Source organism: Staurois parvus, unplaced genomic scaffold (assembly GCF_062004578.1).
Source record: "Staurois parvus isolate SC_StPar_1 unplaced genomic scaffold, SC_StPar_1.0 ptg000746l, whole genome shotgun sequence".
Lineage (NCBI taxonomy): Eukaryota > Metazoa > Chordata > Amphibia > Anura > Ranidae > Staurois > Staurois parvus.
Window position 1 is genome coordinate 5,457,441 of NW_028318542.1, and position 16,896 is coordinate 5,474,336.

The 16,896-nt window shown below is 40.3% G+C and overlaps 1 protein-coding gene across 2 annotated transcripts in view; it reads left to right on the top strand.

Annotated features, from left to right (window-relative positions):
- Positions 1-10,003, top strand: part of LOC149445151 (cytochrome P450 2G1-like) — a 35,469-nt gene extending 25,466 nt beyond the window's left edge. The window contains exons 7-9 of one of the 2 annotated variants that reach the window (XM_089654214.1): positions 1,386-1,573; positions 4,869-5,010; positions 8,323-10,003. In XM_089654214.1, coding sequence (XP_089510340.1) covers positions 1,386-1,573; positions 4,869-5,010; positions 8,323-8,504 — 512 coding nt within the window. In that variant the 3' untranslated portion in view covers positions 8,505-10,003. The remainder of the gene's footprint in view (positions 1-1,385; positions 1,574-4,868; positions 5,011-8,322) is intronic. The other variant, XM_089654215.1, reaches the window with a different exon arrangement.
- The last annotated feature ends 6,893 nt before the right edge of the window (positions 10,004-16,896 follow it).

Here is a 16,896-nt window from a genome sequence, read left to right on the forward strand (position 1 = left end):
AAAAACATCCTGCAAAGTATTACTAGCCCACTGTACTAATTGAGGCACAGTTTGCAAGTACATAAATCTGGAATATGTTATTTTGCTGAAAAAAACATATGTCCACTGAGTTCAAACAAAAGTAAAAAATAAATGCAATAAAACCCTGAATCCTCAGAAATGTAACCACACACATTTATTTTGAGGAAAGCAGAAAATCTTTATAAAGCATGGTCCAACTTGCTCTAACAGAAAGAAAATCCCAAAGCAAATCGCATATTTCTTGAATCAACAGGAGTCAAAACTTTTCTTTAATTTTGAATATAGTAGAGAAGGATTAAATGCCTTGCCATCTCTGCAACTTTGTGAAACATTTCCTTTGCTTCCTGTCCCATAGATGGAACATATAGTTACAGAAAATCTCCCAAATGGATGAAAATTTCCCTCTTGACCAACTTTTTTCAACCTCTTCAATGCAGAGGAACCCTTGAGATAAATTTCCAGTCTCAGGGAACCCCTGCTAAAAATGACTATATCTACAACTCATGATACATTAATGTCATGGTCAGTGGGAAAAATGCTCCTTACACTTTGACATTGGGAACTATTCTCCCCTTAAAGATAGCTAAAAGGATCAATGGTCTCAGTGGAAACCTATCTGTAAGGCAAACATTTCTCATTTCTCATTGAACCCTGCTCTAGACAGTTCATCTTACTTTTAGATCTGGGGACAATCTTAACATTTTAGAATATCTCTCATTTTCTTTCTTGATAATAATGGTCACTAATACAAATAGAGGGTGAGTCTCCCCAATGAGGACAAAAACAGTAAAAAGAACTTGACAGAAGGTCTATTCCTTCCTCACCCTATTCATATCTACAAAAAGATGTTTTAGCCAAGAACAGAACTTTAATTTATGTAATAATGAATATTGTATTGACATCATATTCCACATATCTGAAAGGTCCCAATTAAATCTTGAGATATGTTACGTAGAATGTACACCCACTATTATTTACTTGCAATCACTAATATCTATAACCTCAGTTTTTGTTGTTTTGTTTATGGCATATAATAGAAGTTAAAAAAAATCTACAATGAATTAATCTGAGAATTTCAAGTAGCACACAAGTTATAAAATATGAAGCCTTTGTGAGTGATATAAATAGTTGTGCAAAAATGTAAAACTTGGGTACTTGTTGTGATTGGCAGTTGCTTCTCTGGATAAGAAAGGTCAGATTCTAAAGTGCAGATAATGGTAGTACACTTCCTAATAGTGAACTTTATGTTTTTGCTATAGGTGTTCCTAAGGAAAAACACTAATGCAATTGAATTATCTTTAATTTGCTTGCTTTTCTTTAATTCAATCAATCAATATTTTAAAACATTTTTGTAATGGTGTTAGTTAAGGTCCAAGAGGAGATTGACCATTTGATTGGGCAGGATCGAGAACCACATATTGAGGACCGCAGCAAGATGCCATATACTGAGGCTGTGATCCATGAAATCCAAAGATTCAGCAATGTGATCCCTATGAATGCTCCCCATTCTGCTATCAAGGAGACTATGTTTAGAGGATACACTATTCCAAAGGTAAATAAGTGATGTGAATATTGAAGAAGATAGGGTCATGTACTGGTGGACAAGGACATGTTTTATAACTATTCACAGAGTATTCTGACAGATCCATTCCGTGAAAGAGAAGACCCCATTCACATCTGAGAGACACAGAAAAACAGGATTCTGCTTGCAATTCCAGATTGCTCTAAAACTGCGGCAAAACTTGCAACACACATTTGGGTGCCATTCATTCTTAATGGCTCCCGGAATGCACCAATTTTAGAGTAGAGGGCAGCCCATGCAACCAAACGATGTAGCTCCAAAAACGTGGCAAAAAAAGACACCAATAACACGGTTTCATTGTGGCTAGATGTGAATGTGGTCTAAATGTTGTTCTAATGCCCCATGACCTTTATTTATACATCTGGTGTCTAGCATTTTAACTTCACTCATTTTCTTTTTTTTTAAGAGCAGATCTTTACTTTCCCATAATGGATTTATTAGGAAGACAACACTGTTCATTAAACAGTAAAATCTGTGCAGCGTTGTCACCCTTCAGAGAGGGTAGTTTTTAGATGGACTGTAAAGAGAACCTAAACTGTGGAAACTTTGCACAAAAAAAAGTCAAAGAGAAGCAAAGGACTTCACCAGTACTGCCTGTAATCTCTCTGCAGCTGATCCCTTCTACATTTATGCAGGCCATAGATGGGTCGAAAATCGGCCGATTTTTCGGCCGAAAATAAAATTGGCCGATTTTCGGATCGTTAGTGGGCTAATTGTTCGGCCATTTTTCGGTATTTTGGCAGATTTTTTTTATCGGTAAAGTTGGAAAAAAATCGGCCGATTTTGCCGATCGGCCGATTTTCGCGGCAATTATGGGCAAATTGTCCGATCTTTTTACCAATAAAAAAATCTGCAGTGACCTGCAAGAGGAAGACAAAAAGAAGAAGAGGATTTTTTTTATCGGTAAAGTTGGAAAAAAATCGGCCGATTTTGCCGATCGGCCGATTTTCGCGGCAATTATGGGCAAATTGTCCGATCTTTTTACCAATAAAAAAATCTACAGTGACCTGCAAGAGGAAGACAAAAAGAAGAAGAGGATGAAGAAGAAGAGAAAGAAGAGGATGAAAAAGAGGAAGAAGAAGAAGAAGAGGATGAAGAAGAGGATAAAGAAGAAGAAGAAGAGGAAAAAGAAGAGGATGGAGAAGAAGAAGAGGAGGATGAAGAAGAGGATGAAGAAGAGGATAAAGAAGAAGAAGAAGAGGAAGAAGAAGAGGAAGAAGAGGATGAAGAAGAGGATAAAGAAGAAGAGGAAGAAAAAGAGGAGGAAGAAGAAGAAGAAGAGGATGAAGAAGAGGATAAAGAAGAAGAGGATGAAGAAGAAGAAGAGGAAGAAGAAGAAGAAGAAGAGGAAGAAGAAGAAGAAGAAGAAGAGGAAGAAGAAGATGAAGAAGAGGAAGAAGAAGATGAAGAAGAGGATGAAGAAGAGGATGAAGAAGAGGATGAAGAAGAGGATGAAGAAGAAGAGGAAGAAGAAGAGGAAGAAGATGAAGAAGAAGAAGAGGAAGAGGATGATGAAGAAGAGGATGAAGAAGAGGATGAAGAAGAAGAAGAAGAAGAGGATGAAGAAGAAGAAGAGGATAATGAAGAAGAAGAGGATGATGAAGAAGAAGAGGATGAAGAAGAAGAAGAGGAAGAAGAGGAAGAAGAGGAAGAAGAGGAAGAAGAAGAAGAGGATGAAGAGGATGAAGAGGAGGAAGAAGAGGAAGAAGAAGAAGAAGATGAAGAAGAGGATGAAGAAGAGGATGAGGAAGAAGAAGAGGAAGAAGAAGAGGATGAAGAAGAAGAGGAATTCCAGTCCGGCAAAAAGTGTCCCTGCAGAGAGCTCCACTATTTCTTTGACAGTTCCTTTACATTTATAGCGGTTGCAACAATGTATCTATTTGTTTCTGAATAAAAACATCTGTATCCTAAATGGATACAAATAGATACATTGTTGCAACCACTCTAAATGTCAAGGAACTGTCAAAGAAATAGCAGAGCTCTCTGCAGTGACACTTTTTGCCGGCTGTAGACCGGATGAAAATCGGATGATTTTTTTTTTACCGTTCTTGGTAACGTCGGCCGCTTGAACGACCGATTTTTCGTTTTTTTAAAGAAAAATCGGCCGGTTTTCTCCCCATCTATGGCCTGCATTACCCTGTCTTGGTCTGCACTTCTAAAGATGTAGTAGATGTGAGGTGCAGGACTCTGATCTCATATCTGCCACTGAAGAGGTGGTAAAGGCTCTACTTTGCTTCTGTCACAAATTGCCTCCCCCCCAAAATGGGTGATGTCCTCTCAAACTGAGTAAACCAAATCAAATCAACAATTAGAGCACCAGAGGGTCATATTAAGAGTCTATAATTGTTTATTGATGATAACCATATCAAAACAGGAAGATAAAAGGCATCCGACACATTTTGGCGGAAGACAATTCCCCTTCATAAGGACTAACATAACAAGACATAATCCTTGGAAATATTATTATTATTATTATACAGGATTTATATAGCGCCAACAGTTTGCGCAGCGCTTTACAATATAAGGGAGACAGTACAATTACAATACTTTCAGTACAGAAGGAATATAGGAAATAAATATCATAATCATTGTTTAAAATGTGAGAAGTATTAAAAACAAGAAATATTAAAGCCTTTAAAGAACTGATAACCAAATAGATAATGGAAAAAGAAAAAACAATTCTTTCTGTACAGAATGTAATTTAAATATGCTTACAAATGGTAGGAAGGTGCAGCAATAAATAGGTCTTGTACTTCACGGACCCAATGAGAGCTACATCTTCTACACCCCCTTCTTGCTTCATCATTGCAAGAAATATGGCACTGCTAATTTTAAAGTGATCGTAAAGGTTCACTTGTGCATGCTGGCTCCCGAGCCGCCACAGAGCATGGCTTGGCCTCGCCCCCCAAATTCTCCTCATTGGCTGTGATTGACAGCAGCAGTGGGAGCCAATGGCTTCTGCTGCTGTGCCTCAGCCAATGAGGAGTCAGAGACCTGGGAGAGCTTCTGCTCTCATACACATCATTGGATCGGGTTCAGGTGAGTAAAGGAAGGGGGCTGCAGGGGAGCTGCACACTGAAGGTTTTTTAGAATGCATAAAGGTAAAAAAAACTTTCAGCCTTTAGAACCACTTTAAAAGTCATGATTACAAGACTTGGCACTAATACCTAACCTAAACTTAGCAGTCGTTGAGATAATGGTGAATGCAAGCCAGTGAGCAATCTGCAGGTCTATATCTTAGTAACATTTTGTTGTATTATTCCAGGGTACTGGAGTCTGTGCCTTGCTGTGCTCTGTCCTGGAAGACCCAAATTATTTTGCCACCCCTCGTAGATTCAACCCAAACCATTTCTTAGACTCTGATGGAAAGTTCCTGAGAAATGAAGCCTTTGTGCCATTTTCTATAGGTATGATGATCTATTGAACCTATGATATACAGTGCTCTTAAATTACATTGTTTCAGAAGTAAAGAATAAGTCCATATTTAGATTTCAACAGGGCTGGTTTAAGAGAAACAAAAAAAGAAGCTAATTCTGACATAAAAAGCACATAAGACTACACTTTAGGACCTGGCTGTACAGTATGAGACAATGGGAGTTACTTTGTGTGTTCCATGTTGAATATGTTGGAACTTTATCTCTTTTATTATTATGTTGTTTTATCTACATATGCTGTATACACATATGTATATATAGTGCTCTAACTTTACTAAAAACATGTGATCAGTCCCTCTATGACTGTAAAGCCTAAACATTTTTACCTGAATACATTCCTTTCGTTAAGGTAAAAAATATTTACAGTAGGTATTAATATTGTCCCCTCTCCCCCCTTTTAATAAGCTGATGCCCTCATTCAATCCAGTGCAGTGCCCCTCTGCAGAGTCTGCCTTCTTTTCTCCCTGCTCTCACAGGCTTGGCTGAGCCATTGGTTCCCACTGTTTTCAATCAAATCCCTGTGATGAGGGAGCAGGGAGCGAGGCAAAGCCTCACTATCTGTGTCAATGGACACAGACAGCAGGGCTCAGGGACGGACTGACAACTCATGGGGCCCCTGGGCAATAGGGGATCATGGGGCCCCTGTGTCCTTGACCAAACTCAAAAAAGCCTATGAAAAGCTACCAAGGGCATCTCATGGGGCCCCCTACTGACCCCGGGCCCTCGGGCAGTGCCCAGGTTTCCAAATGGTCAGTCCGCCCCTGGCAGGGCTTTGGATCGAGCAAACAGGTGTGCCACAATAGGAAGCGGCTTTCTATGGTGGCACAACAAGAAGAGGAGGAGCACTGGCGGGGAACCCAAGAAGAAGAGATTTGAGCCATTCTGTGCATTTCCATTGCACAGAGCAGGTCATGCTTTGCTGGTTTTGTTTTGCTTTCCTCTGGATCAACTGTGGGTGTAGGAATTATAACTTTTTTTTATGGCTGAACTTGATGGACTTTTGTCTTTTTTCAGCCAGACTAACTATGTAACTGCAATACTTAATGGTCCTGTAATCTATTTTACATTATGCTGTTTCTTAGGCTCCATGCATACTAGTGTTTTTTTTAACTAAAAAAATGCTGGAAAAAACGCTGGTTAAAATTTTCTGGAGTGTTTTTACAGTACATGTAGAGGAAAGAGGAAAAAAAGCTAGTAAAAAAGCTGTTAGGTGTGCTTTAGCAGTGTTTAGGAGCAGAAAAAAATAATAAATGCTCCTAAGCACCCCTAAACACTGCTAAACACTACTAAAACAGCTTTCTTTTCTAGCTTTTTTCTACATGTACTGTAAAAACACTGCTGAAAGGCTAACACTACCAAATGCGCCTAAAGTCTTCTAAATATTACTAAAACGTTACTAACATGCTACTAAAAAAACAGCATTTTTTTATCCAGCATTTCTTCCAGTATTTTTTGCACGTAAAAAAATGTTATTGGGCATGGAGCCAACTGTGTTCTGTTTCCTCTTTGTAACGTCCTCTGTGAGCTTCCAAACCCTTCTCTATGATCACTCAAATCCCTACTCCCTCTTGGGCAAGAGCAAAAGAGGGTTGCTCTTTTCCTACACACAGTGGGACCATGGAAAATGTAGCCACCATCTGGGAGGAATTCAGTAAGAAAAACAGGAATTTGGAGATTTGGAGAAGGTTGAGAGCAATAGAAGGGGCTTTTCTGAGTTAGGAATACATACTTAATAGAATTTAGTGACACTTATATATTCAAGTAATAAAAAAAAGATAAATCTTAATATGTTTTCTGAAAATGCCATTTTTTACTGAACATACTGCCTGTAAATTCATTTCAAGGTCTATACAGACTTGTAAGTCAAGGAAATGAGCCCCTTTCATGGGGCTTTTCTGATCAGATCAACCTGTAAGTTTCTTTTCAGGCTGGTCTGATTGGAGGCTCAATCGTATTCTATTGGCAGGTGGATAATACACTCACCAGCCTCTTTATTAGGTACACCTTTCTAGTACAGGTTTGGACCCCCTTTTTCCTTCAGGACTGCCTTAATTCTTCATGGCATAGATTCAACAAGGTGTTGCAAACATTCCTGAGAGATTTTGGTCCATATTGACATGATAGCATCACGTAGTTGCTGCAGATTTGTTGGCTGCACATCCATGAACCATTGATACAAGGCAGGATGGATCCATGCTTTCATGTTGTTTACTCCAAATTCTGACCCTACCATCTGAATGTTGCTGCTGACATCTCATGCCGTTGCTGAGACTCATCAGACCAGGCAATATGTTTCCATTCTTCTATTGTCCAATTTTTTTGAGTCTGTACAAATTGTAACCTTCATTTCCTGTTCTTAGGAGTGGTGCCTGGTGTGGTGTTCTGTTGCTATAGCCCATCTGCTTCAAGGTTCGATGTGTTGTGCGTTCAGAGATGGTATTCTGCATACCTTGGTTGTAACAAGTGGTTATTTGAGTTGCTGTTGCCTTTCTATTATCTCTAACCAGTCTGCCCATTCTCCTCTGACCTCTGACATCAACAAGGCATTTTCGTTAACATGGCATTTTCGTCCACATAACTGCAGCTCACTGGATATTTTCTCTTTTTCACACCATTCTCTGTAAACCCAAGAGATGGTTGTACATGAAAATCCGAGTAGATCAGCAGATTTTAAAATACTCAGACCAGCCAATCTTGGACCAGCAACCATGCCACTTTCAAAGTCAATTAAATCCCCTTTTTCCCCCTTCTGATGCTTGGTTTGAACTTCAGCAAGTCGTCTTCACCACGTCTTGATACCTAAACTCATTTATTTACTGCCATGTGAATGGCTGATTAGCAATTTATGTTACCAAGCAATTGAACAGGTGTACCTAATAAAGTGGCTGGTGAGTATAGACGAGCCTGCATCAGTTTACATCTGATAACCTCCAAGTCTGTCTAGGTACCCAAAAAAACAAAAAAGGTTTGTATTCTTCTATGGTTTTATTGGACCTAAACCTGACAGAGTGGAGATAAAGAATGTATACGGATGTATGTCTATTTACATCCGCCTGCCTATAGACCTAACATAGGTCCATTAAGCTCTCTTTTTTCCATAATCAAAGATTAAGAAAAACCGGAATGGACAATCAGTCCATTCTGCCCTGATCAGTGTGCAAACTCCCTGCTGATTGAAATAGATATGACCCGTGTGAAAGGCCCTTGGGAAAACTGAAAATTTTGGCAAAACTACCAAAGCAACTAAACATATTGAAATATATTTCTTCTATTATCTCTCTACAGGTAAAAGAATGTGTCTTGGGGAAGGACTGGCTAGAACAGAACTTTTCCTGTTCCTTACCACCATCTTACAGAAATTTACACTGACTTCAGATACTCAGTTCTCCGAGTCTGACATCTACCCTAGGATGACTGGCTTTGCCAATGTACCCATCCCTTATAAGATGGCATTTGTGCAACGCTAAGTGTCTGTTATCACTTTTTTAATCTGTGTAACCTCAATATAATTGTGTTCTTTACTGTAAAGTTGCTTGTTTAAGTCCCAACAGTTTTTCAGTTTCTTGACAAAACCTGTCAAGAAGGTTCTGAATATTTGTCATATTATTTTAATGATCTATAAAACGTTAATACACAAAAAGTACTAGGCTTCTATTTCTCCAATAATGGTGTGACTTACAATGCTTGATATTGGTAAGTAAAGAATTTCAACCAAAACTACTATGTAATTTCAAGTGGAGGATATTGGGCCAACCTATGTGCAGACATAAAGGGGTTGATTTACTAAAACTGGAGAGCTCAAAATCAAGTGCAGCTCTGCATAGAAACCAATCAGCTTCCAGATTTTTTTGTCAAAGCTTAAGTGAACAAGTTACAGGTAGAAGTTGATTGACTACCAAGCACAGATGCACTAGATTTTGCACTCTCCAGTTTTAGTAAATCAACTCCAAAGCCTATATTTATCATGGTACCAGAAAATTTGGTTTTACTAAGTAATTATTTAGTCAGCCTGAGGATTATAGTAGAGACAGAACACATTTTCAATACTTTGAATGCACATGCTAACTGTAAGTCTCATAATGATTTCAGGAACAGGCTGCAGCCTGCTCACTTATTCACATTTTGCTTCCATAACTGCCAGGCATAGGGCATCCAGGTTCACTCAGGTTTCTGCCAACTGTACGTCTGATATCTACACCTCTTGTGATATTATGTGTGATTATCTGATCCTGTTCCTGTGAGCAATAATGGGCCTCCAAGGCTGCTACACTTTGCCCTACTGAGTAGAAAAATAGAAGCCAGAGAGATATTTCCATTTCATGCAGGGCTATAACTATAAGCAATGAGGCATTAGAACAAAACCATTAAGGGGCTCCTTGTTTCTTTAGTATTCATCTCAAATCCAATTCTTTTAATGATAAAGAATGTGATCTGCTTTCATAGTAGTTGTGTACTGATTCACAGATTTTATATAAATTATTTCATTCAAATTATTTGTCAAATGCTATTTCCACCTACAATATCACTGTGTAGCAAGATAGTATTGGGCCCTCTTTGCTTCCGGGCCCCATAGCAGTTACATGGTCTGTCATGGCTAAAGTTACATCGTGGTTGCCATGTGGCTCATTTAATTACTAAAACATATCTTTTCTGATGCTGAATTTGGCTCAGGCCACTTCTGAACCTTTATTCTTTCCATTTTATAAGAGGTCAGAAGCGGGCATTGCAGCAGGGCACTATGACTAAAGGCTAAAGAGCCAAGTATCCAGAAGAACTGGACACCACAGAGAGATTGGTAAGAGGTGCAGAATGGTACTGCCATTGAAGTTGAGTGAGCTTATGGGCCAGCAATTTCCGGTGTGTGCATTTCTGCTGAAGTTAGAGAAGATACTCTGCATGGGAAGTCATTCGTTTGTGAACTTTTGCTTTCTTTTAAATAAAAGTGGGCTACCAAGCCCTATAGACAGCTCCTGTCTGCCATGGAATCACTAAAATAACACATCTACCACAAGATCTAACTACCCCATGTCACACTATACACAAATGTTTTGCCTTTTATTTATATTTAAAACTGAATGGGTTGTTTTACAAGGTGAGGGTTTACATATACTGTACTTTGCCATTCGGCTCCTGTTGACTTGGGGTTTTGATTCAGGACCTGAACTTTACTTGAATTTTGTGAACCTGCCTCAAACTGATTGGTGCTTATTTGGCCTATTCCTAATAAGCACCAATACAGAGGTAAAGAAAAGGAAACATGGACTCAACTGGGATGCTGAAAATAATTATAAGAGAAACCAACACTTTTTCAGGTATTCTGTTGTTAGAATGATAGCTTCTTGGCTTCCAAATTATTTTCGTTACTAAGTCCCCAGATCCTTTTTTTGTGCCTCAATTTTGGTGGTGGAACATCTAAGCTAATTTTGATTCATTCCACTCATGGATGGTTTTCTGATTATTCTTTCACTACACACACTGCCTACTAGTCAAGACAGACAAGACAGAATTTCTGGTGCTTGACAAACTTTTTACTCTCAGAAATTGCTGATTCACTTCAAGGCCATTCTGCTCACTCACTTTTTTTTTTACCACTTGAGGAACTGACTGTGGCAAATGTCTCACCTTGGTAAAGTTTAGATAAGTCCCTGACCCTCACTAAAAGTCCTCCCTTTGATCCAGGTGAAAGACAACAGCATACATCAAAGCAAACTATAGCTCCTGATAAAAGTTGCTGTTTGCTGCAAAATCAACACTAGACTCAAACAAATGCCAGGCATATGTGGAGCTCTGCCAGGTGTTCACTAGATTATGAATTCCCATTTGCATTTTGCTTTAAACTAAAAGCTCTCTATGTAAAGAGAATAGTGCAGGGGTGGCAAACAAGTTAGACACAAAGAGCCAAAATTTTAAACTGTGAAAGTCAGAGAGCCACACCAAAAAATTCTGAACTAATGGACTGCAGACACAGTACAGGAGATGACCAGAGACTGCGGACAGCACAGGGATGACCAGAGACTGCGGACAGCACAGGGATGACCAGAGACTGCGTACAGCACAGGGATGACCAGAGACTGCGGACAGCACAGGGATGACCAGAGACTGCGGACAGCACAGGGATGACCAGAGACTGCGGACAGTACAGATGACTGCTGACCTTTGAGGAGGAGGGAGTGGGTACCTGAATTTGACAGGTACCCGCTCTTACTTCTGCAGAGTTTTTGTTTGATCTTACCTGTTCCTCGATCCAGCCACGCGCTGTCTTCCCGGCTTCTGTAATGGCGCTCGGCATGACAGCCGAGTGCCCAGTGCGCATGAGCGAGAAGCTGATTGGTCCGGCGGCTTCTGGGATCTGTCATGTGTCCCAGGTACCGCCTTACCATTCACAAAAAGCACCGCTTCTTGCGCATGCACACTTGGCACCCGGCTGTCATGCCCAGTGCCCACACTACAGAAGCCGGAAGACAGCGCGCCGCTGGATAGAGTAACAGGTAAGATCAAAGAACAAAGAAGTAAGAGCGGGTACCTGTCAAATTCAGGTACCCGCTCCCCACCTCCCCAAAGGTCAGCAATCATCTCCATAAGGTCCCGCTGCAGAGCTGAGCGGCCGGCCCGGTATTCTGACACGGCCGCGGTGGAAATACCGGACCGGCCGCTCCAGAGCCGCATTCATTTTGGCCGAGAACCGCGTGTTCTCCACCCCTGGAATAGTGGACACTTACCAATCCTGGTCAGTGCCTGCACCACTTAACAGCGTTCGATTAAAAATAAATCCTTCTTTCAAGTGTCTTTAGCAGACACTTTTGGATGTATAAGACTCCTGTTCACCTCACTTTTGTACTGAAATAAATATTCACAAGGACAAATATAGAGGGTAAATTTCCCTTGTAGAGTCCTCCTCACTCAATGGTTCCTCCACCCAATCCCTAAGTTACTTTTGTGTCCTGCAGGGATGTAGGGGTCGGTGGGAGAAATCATTGAGCAAAGAGGATTCTGTATGGGAGATAAAGGTACTAGTGGTTCCCAGAAGGATCAATTTTTCTGTTACTGGAAATTCCAGTGAAAACAAATGGATTGCTCACTGATGTTTTATTATGTTTTACAGAAAAGAGACCCAGCATAAAAAATATAACACCTTCAAACTACGGCTAGGTTCACACTGCTGCTATATGATTTTGAGGCACGTTTCACTGCAATTATGTAGTGCTATTTGGATGAAACTCTGATATACACTATATTGCCAAAAGTATTGGGAAACCCCTACAAATCATTGGATTCAGGTGTTCCAATCACCTCCATGGCCACAGGTTTATGAAATCAAACACCTAGGTATCCAGACTGCTTCTACAAACATTTGTGAAAGAATGGATCGCTCAGGAGTTAGTGAATTTAAGCCTGGGCAATAAGTCCATCGGTGAAATTTCCTGGCTACTAAATATTCACGGTCAATTGTTAGTGGAATTATAACAAATTGGAAGCAAGTGGGAACAACAGTAACTCAGCCACCAAGTGGTAGGCCACGTAAAATAACATAGCGGGTTCAGCGCATGCTGAAACGCGCATTGCACAGAAGTAGCCAACTGCCTGCAGCTTCAATAGTTAAAGACCTCCAAACTTCATATGGCCTTCAGATTAGCACAACCACAGTGTGTAGAGAGCTTCATGGAATGGGTTTCCATGGCCGAGCAGCTGCATCCAAGCCTCACATCACCAAGTGCAGTGCAAAGCGTCACATGCAGTGGTGTAAAGCACGCTGCCACTGGACTCTAGAGCAGTGGAGATTTGTTCTCTGGAGTGATGAATCAAGCTTCTCTTTCTGGCAATACGATGGACATGTCTGGGTTTGGTGGTTGCCAGGAACAATGGTACTTTCCTGACTGCATTGTGCCAAGTGTAAAGTTTGGTGGAGGTGGGATTATGTTATGGGGTTGTTTTTCAGGGGTTGGGCTTGGCCCCCTAGTTCCAGTGAAGGGAACTCTTAAAGCGTCAGCATACTAAGATATTTTGGACAATTTCATGCTCCCAACTTTTTGGGAACAGTTTGGAGATGGCTCTTGGATAAAACAGGAAGGCGCTTCTAAGTGCAGTATATCCAGATGAACTTTAATGATGACAGTTAGAAACACTTACAAACTTGCAGTAGAAACATGCTCAGTAAATTTGTCAGGATGCGGAGACTCTATCCACTGTGAAAGAACCCACTATGCCAGCCAGCAGCTGCAGGGGAGCTGAGGATAGGATATCCAAGATGGCCACCGCAAGTTCCAGGGGTTGCTGGAACGCAGGCCGGAACGCACGCTGTCCAGGAGACCGCAACCGAAAGTGATGTGGATGTGGAATGGTGACGCATTTTGGAGCATGTTCAGAGCTCCTTCTTCAAGACCGAAGCCAAATACTAGGTGGAGCCGAATAAACATGAAAAAGAGGGCAGGGAAGGGACGGCCTGAGGAGACAAATGTGAACGCCCCCCGAAGACAATGTGGAGTAGGGAAAGGGGGAGAGACTATTAAAAAATGGAGTAGAGGACAAAAAATAAAAACAATAATTAAAATAAAAAGGATAAAAAACAACACAGAACTGTGCTTAGGAGGGGAATGTGTGGAAAAAATGTGCAAGGTGTGTGTGGGACATGGAGGGAAGAAGGAGAGGGGATCCACAAGCAGGTTGTCGCAGAGCAGTGACGAGAATTACCCAGTGGGCTAAGTAATAAGCAATGAGCAAAATGGATATAAGTATAAGATACATGAGGCTTACATGGCATTTAGAATAAGCTTTGTAAAAGATATTAGATATATGAACTAAACTAGGAAAATGAGTAAATACATCCGTGATAAATAAATGACTAGGTAAATGAATAAACCGGTGGATAGTTAGCTGGTTATTTGCACCATTAATGAAAATTATGGTGCACAACAATTGAGTATAATCTTACAGAAGGTGTATCTGAAGAAAAATGAGAATATAAATAGACAAAGACTACATACAAATATGGCAATCGGGAAGGGGGAAAAAAACAAGAAAAAAAGGGGGGGAGGGTGATTATACAAATATGCATGAAAGTACATATATCTGTTTGTGGAGGCATATAAAAATAATGAAAAGATATAAAGGTGGTAGGAAATGGTAATTCTATAGGATGGTGTGATTCTATAGAATGGTGTGAATCTCAAAAGTCCTCATTCAGACCTCCAGGTGATAGTACTTTCAGAATATAAATCCAGTATGTTTCCCTGCGACATAAATGCTGAAATCTCTCAACTCTGGGGAGGTCGGTGGGCATGGCCTCAATGACCCAGACTTTTAATCCTTTAGTGGATTTTTCATGCGGTTCAAGAAATTGTCGAAGGATGCTGTTTGTCAATACAGTCTTCGATGAGGCGGCGATGGTCCCCAAAGCGTTTACATAGAGTGCGGATGGTTCTACCTACATAATATAAGCCGCAGGGGCATGCCAGACAGTAAACCACAAATTCTGAAGAACATATGTGGAATGCAGCAAACTTGTATGTTTTGCCTTTTATGTGGAAATCTTTTTGACCATGTTGGACAAATGGGCATGTTAGACAGAGAGGTTTATTGCATCGATACATGCCAAAGATAGAGAATAGACGAAGGGGGACAATGTTTGACTTCATGGGTTTTAGTTTACTGGGCGCTAATTTGCTTTTAACATTACAAGCTTTCCGATAGGCAAACCTGGGTTTGGTAGCTATGCTGTTGAGCAGATGTGGGCCTTGTAGAAGTATGACCCAATGTTTTCTTACTATCTTTTCCATATATATGTGACGACTGTGGAATTGGGTTGTAAACATGATGGTGGGGTTACTCTCTCCTGAATGACAACGGGTGGTGGTGGGACCTATATTGTAAAGTGATTGGGCTTCATCAATGATAGCGGGTGGATATCCTTTTTCTAGGAATTTGTCTTTAAGGGTAATGCTTTGTAATTGATAGTCCTGGAGTTTAGTACAGTTGTAAAGAAGTCTACAAAACTGACTTTTAAGAATATTGTTCAACCAGCTGGGGTGGTGACAGCTTTTGTAATGTAAAAAGGAATTGCCAGCAGTTGGTTTGGAATAATTTTTGGTAAAGATACGGTCGTCTTCATGACACATAAGCAGGTTCAGGAAGGCTAGGGTGTTTTGATTGATCTCAGAGGTGAATGTTAAACCCATGTTGTTGGCGTTACAGTGGGTAACAAACTGTTGAACACTCTCAGCATCACCATCCCAAATGATGATGACATCATCAATGTACCTGCCATAGTAAACAATGTGAGAGGAATGTGGATTATTGTTCCAGATGTATAAAACTCCCAGTATTCCATGGTTAAGTTTGCATATGAAGGGGCGAAGGGCTCCTTCCTGTTCCAACATGACTGCACACCAATGCACAAATCAAGGTCCATAAATACATGGATGAGCGAGTTTGGGGTGAAGGAACTTGATTGACCTGAAAAGAGTCCTGACCTCAACCCGATAGAACACCTTTGGGAGGAATTAGAGCGGAGACTGCGGGTCAGGCCTTCTCATCCAACATCAGTGCCGGACCTCTCAAATGCGCTTCTGGAAAAATGGTCAAACATTCCCATAGACGTACGCCTAAACCTTGTGGGTAGTCCTCCCAGAAGAGCTGAAGTTGTTATAGCTGCAAAGGGTGAGCCAACTGAATTTTGAACTCTATGGACTAAGACTGGGATGCCATTAAAGTTCATGTGGGTGTAAAGGCAGGTGTCCCAATCCTTTTAGCAATATAGTGTATATCTAGAGTAAATGAATAAATGAGCGCAACCCAATATAAATGGCAAAAATAAGTGAGAACAATGGGGAGCTGCTAGCATAAAAAGGCAATCCTCAGCACCTCAGTAACAAATGATAAAACAGGTATGCAGCGCTAAATGTAGATCAATAAAGATTATGATTAGTGATAGATACAAATGCCAAATGGTGTATTAATGTCCACAAAAGGTGATATTGTGCCTGTTAGTCCACAGCTGACAGTGTTACAACCGTCAACTCTCAGATTGTATGTACTTCTGGTAAGTGCATTATTGTACCACAACTTCACATCAGAGATTATCTATCACGGAACATCGAGTGTTGTTTTGCATCTCTCGGTCCTTTGACGGTTGTAACACTGTCAGCTGTGGACTAACAGGCACAATATCACCTTTTGTGGACATTAACCTCCCTAGCGGTATGATTATTTCCGATTGTTGGTGCTGAAAGCGGTACAATTTTTTGCATGGAAATATGTATTTTTTTTTATTGCAGGCCTGTAATTTAGGAATAACTCACTGAAATCTGTCCGAACAAGAGTCTAATAAACATTCCGGATATGATAAAATTTGAAACACAAAATCATAAATTATAATTTAATAAATAATCATAAAAAATAATAATATAATAATAATACATTTAATTAAATAATATAATCAAACCAAAAACACTGAAATTTGAAATATAGCGCCAAGTTCGCACATCACTGAGCAAAGTCGCAGAATCGTTTTCAGTGTCTGATGAAGAATTTCCCCACAAATCATTATCACTCAATTCTGCAAGTGGTTCTAATTTACTATCGCTGTTCTCTAGCCGGTCTAAAACCGATTTTGACATAAAGAGATGCTTTTTGAATGCCATGGACGTTTCTCAGTTTACAGGCAGAAAGACCAGTAAAATTGCAGGCAGGGCGCAAGACAAAGCACTCGGGACAAAATGTATGTGAAATGTTTTGAAACAGCAATGTTTTACTATGTAATAATCATTTTTAAAAAAATGAAATTTTTTAAAAATTGAAATGGCGCCCGTATGTCCCGACGTCACAGGGACCGGAACACGGAAGCCGGCATCGTCCAGAGGAGAT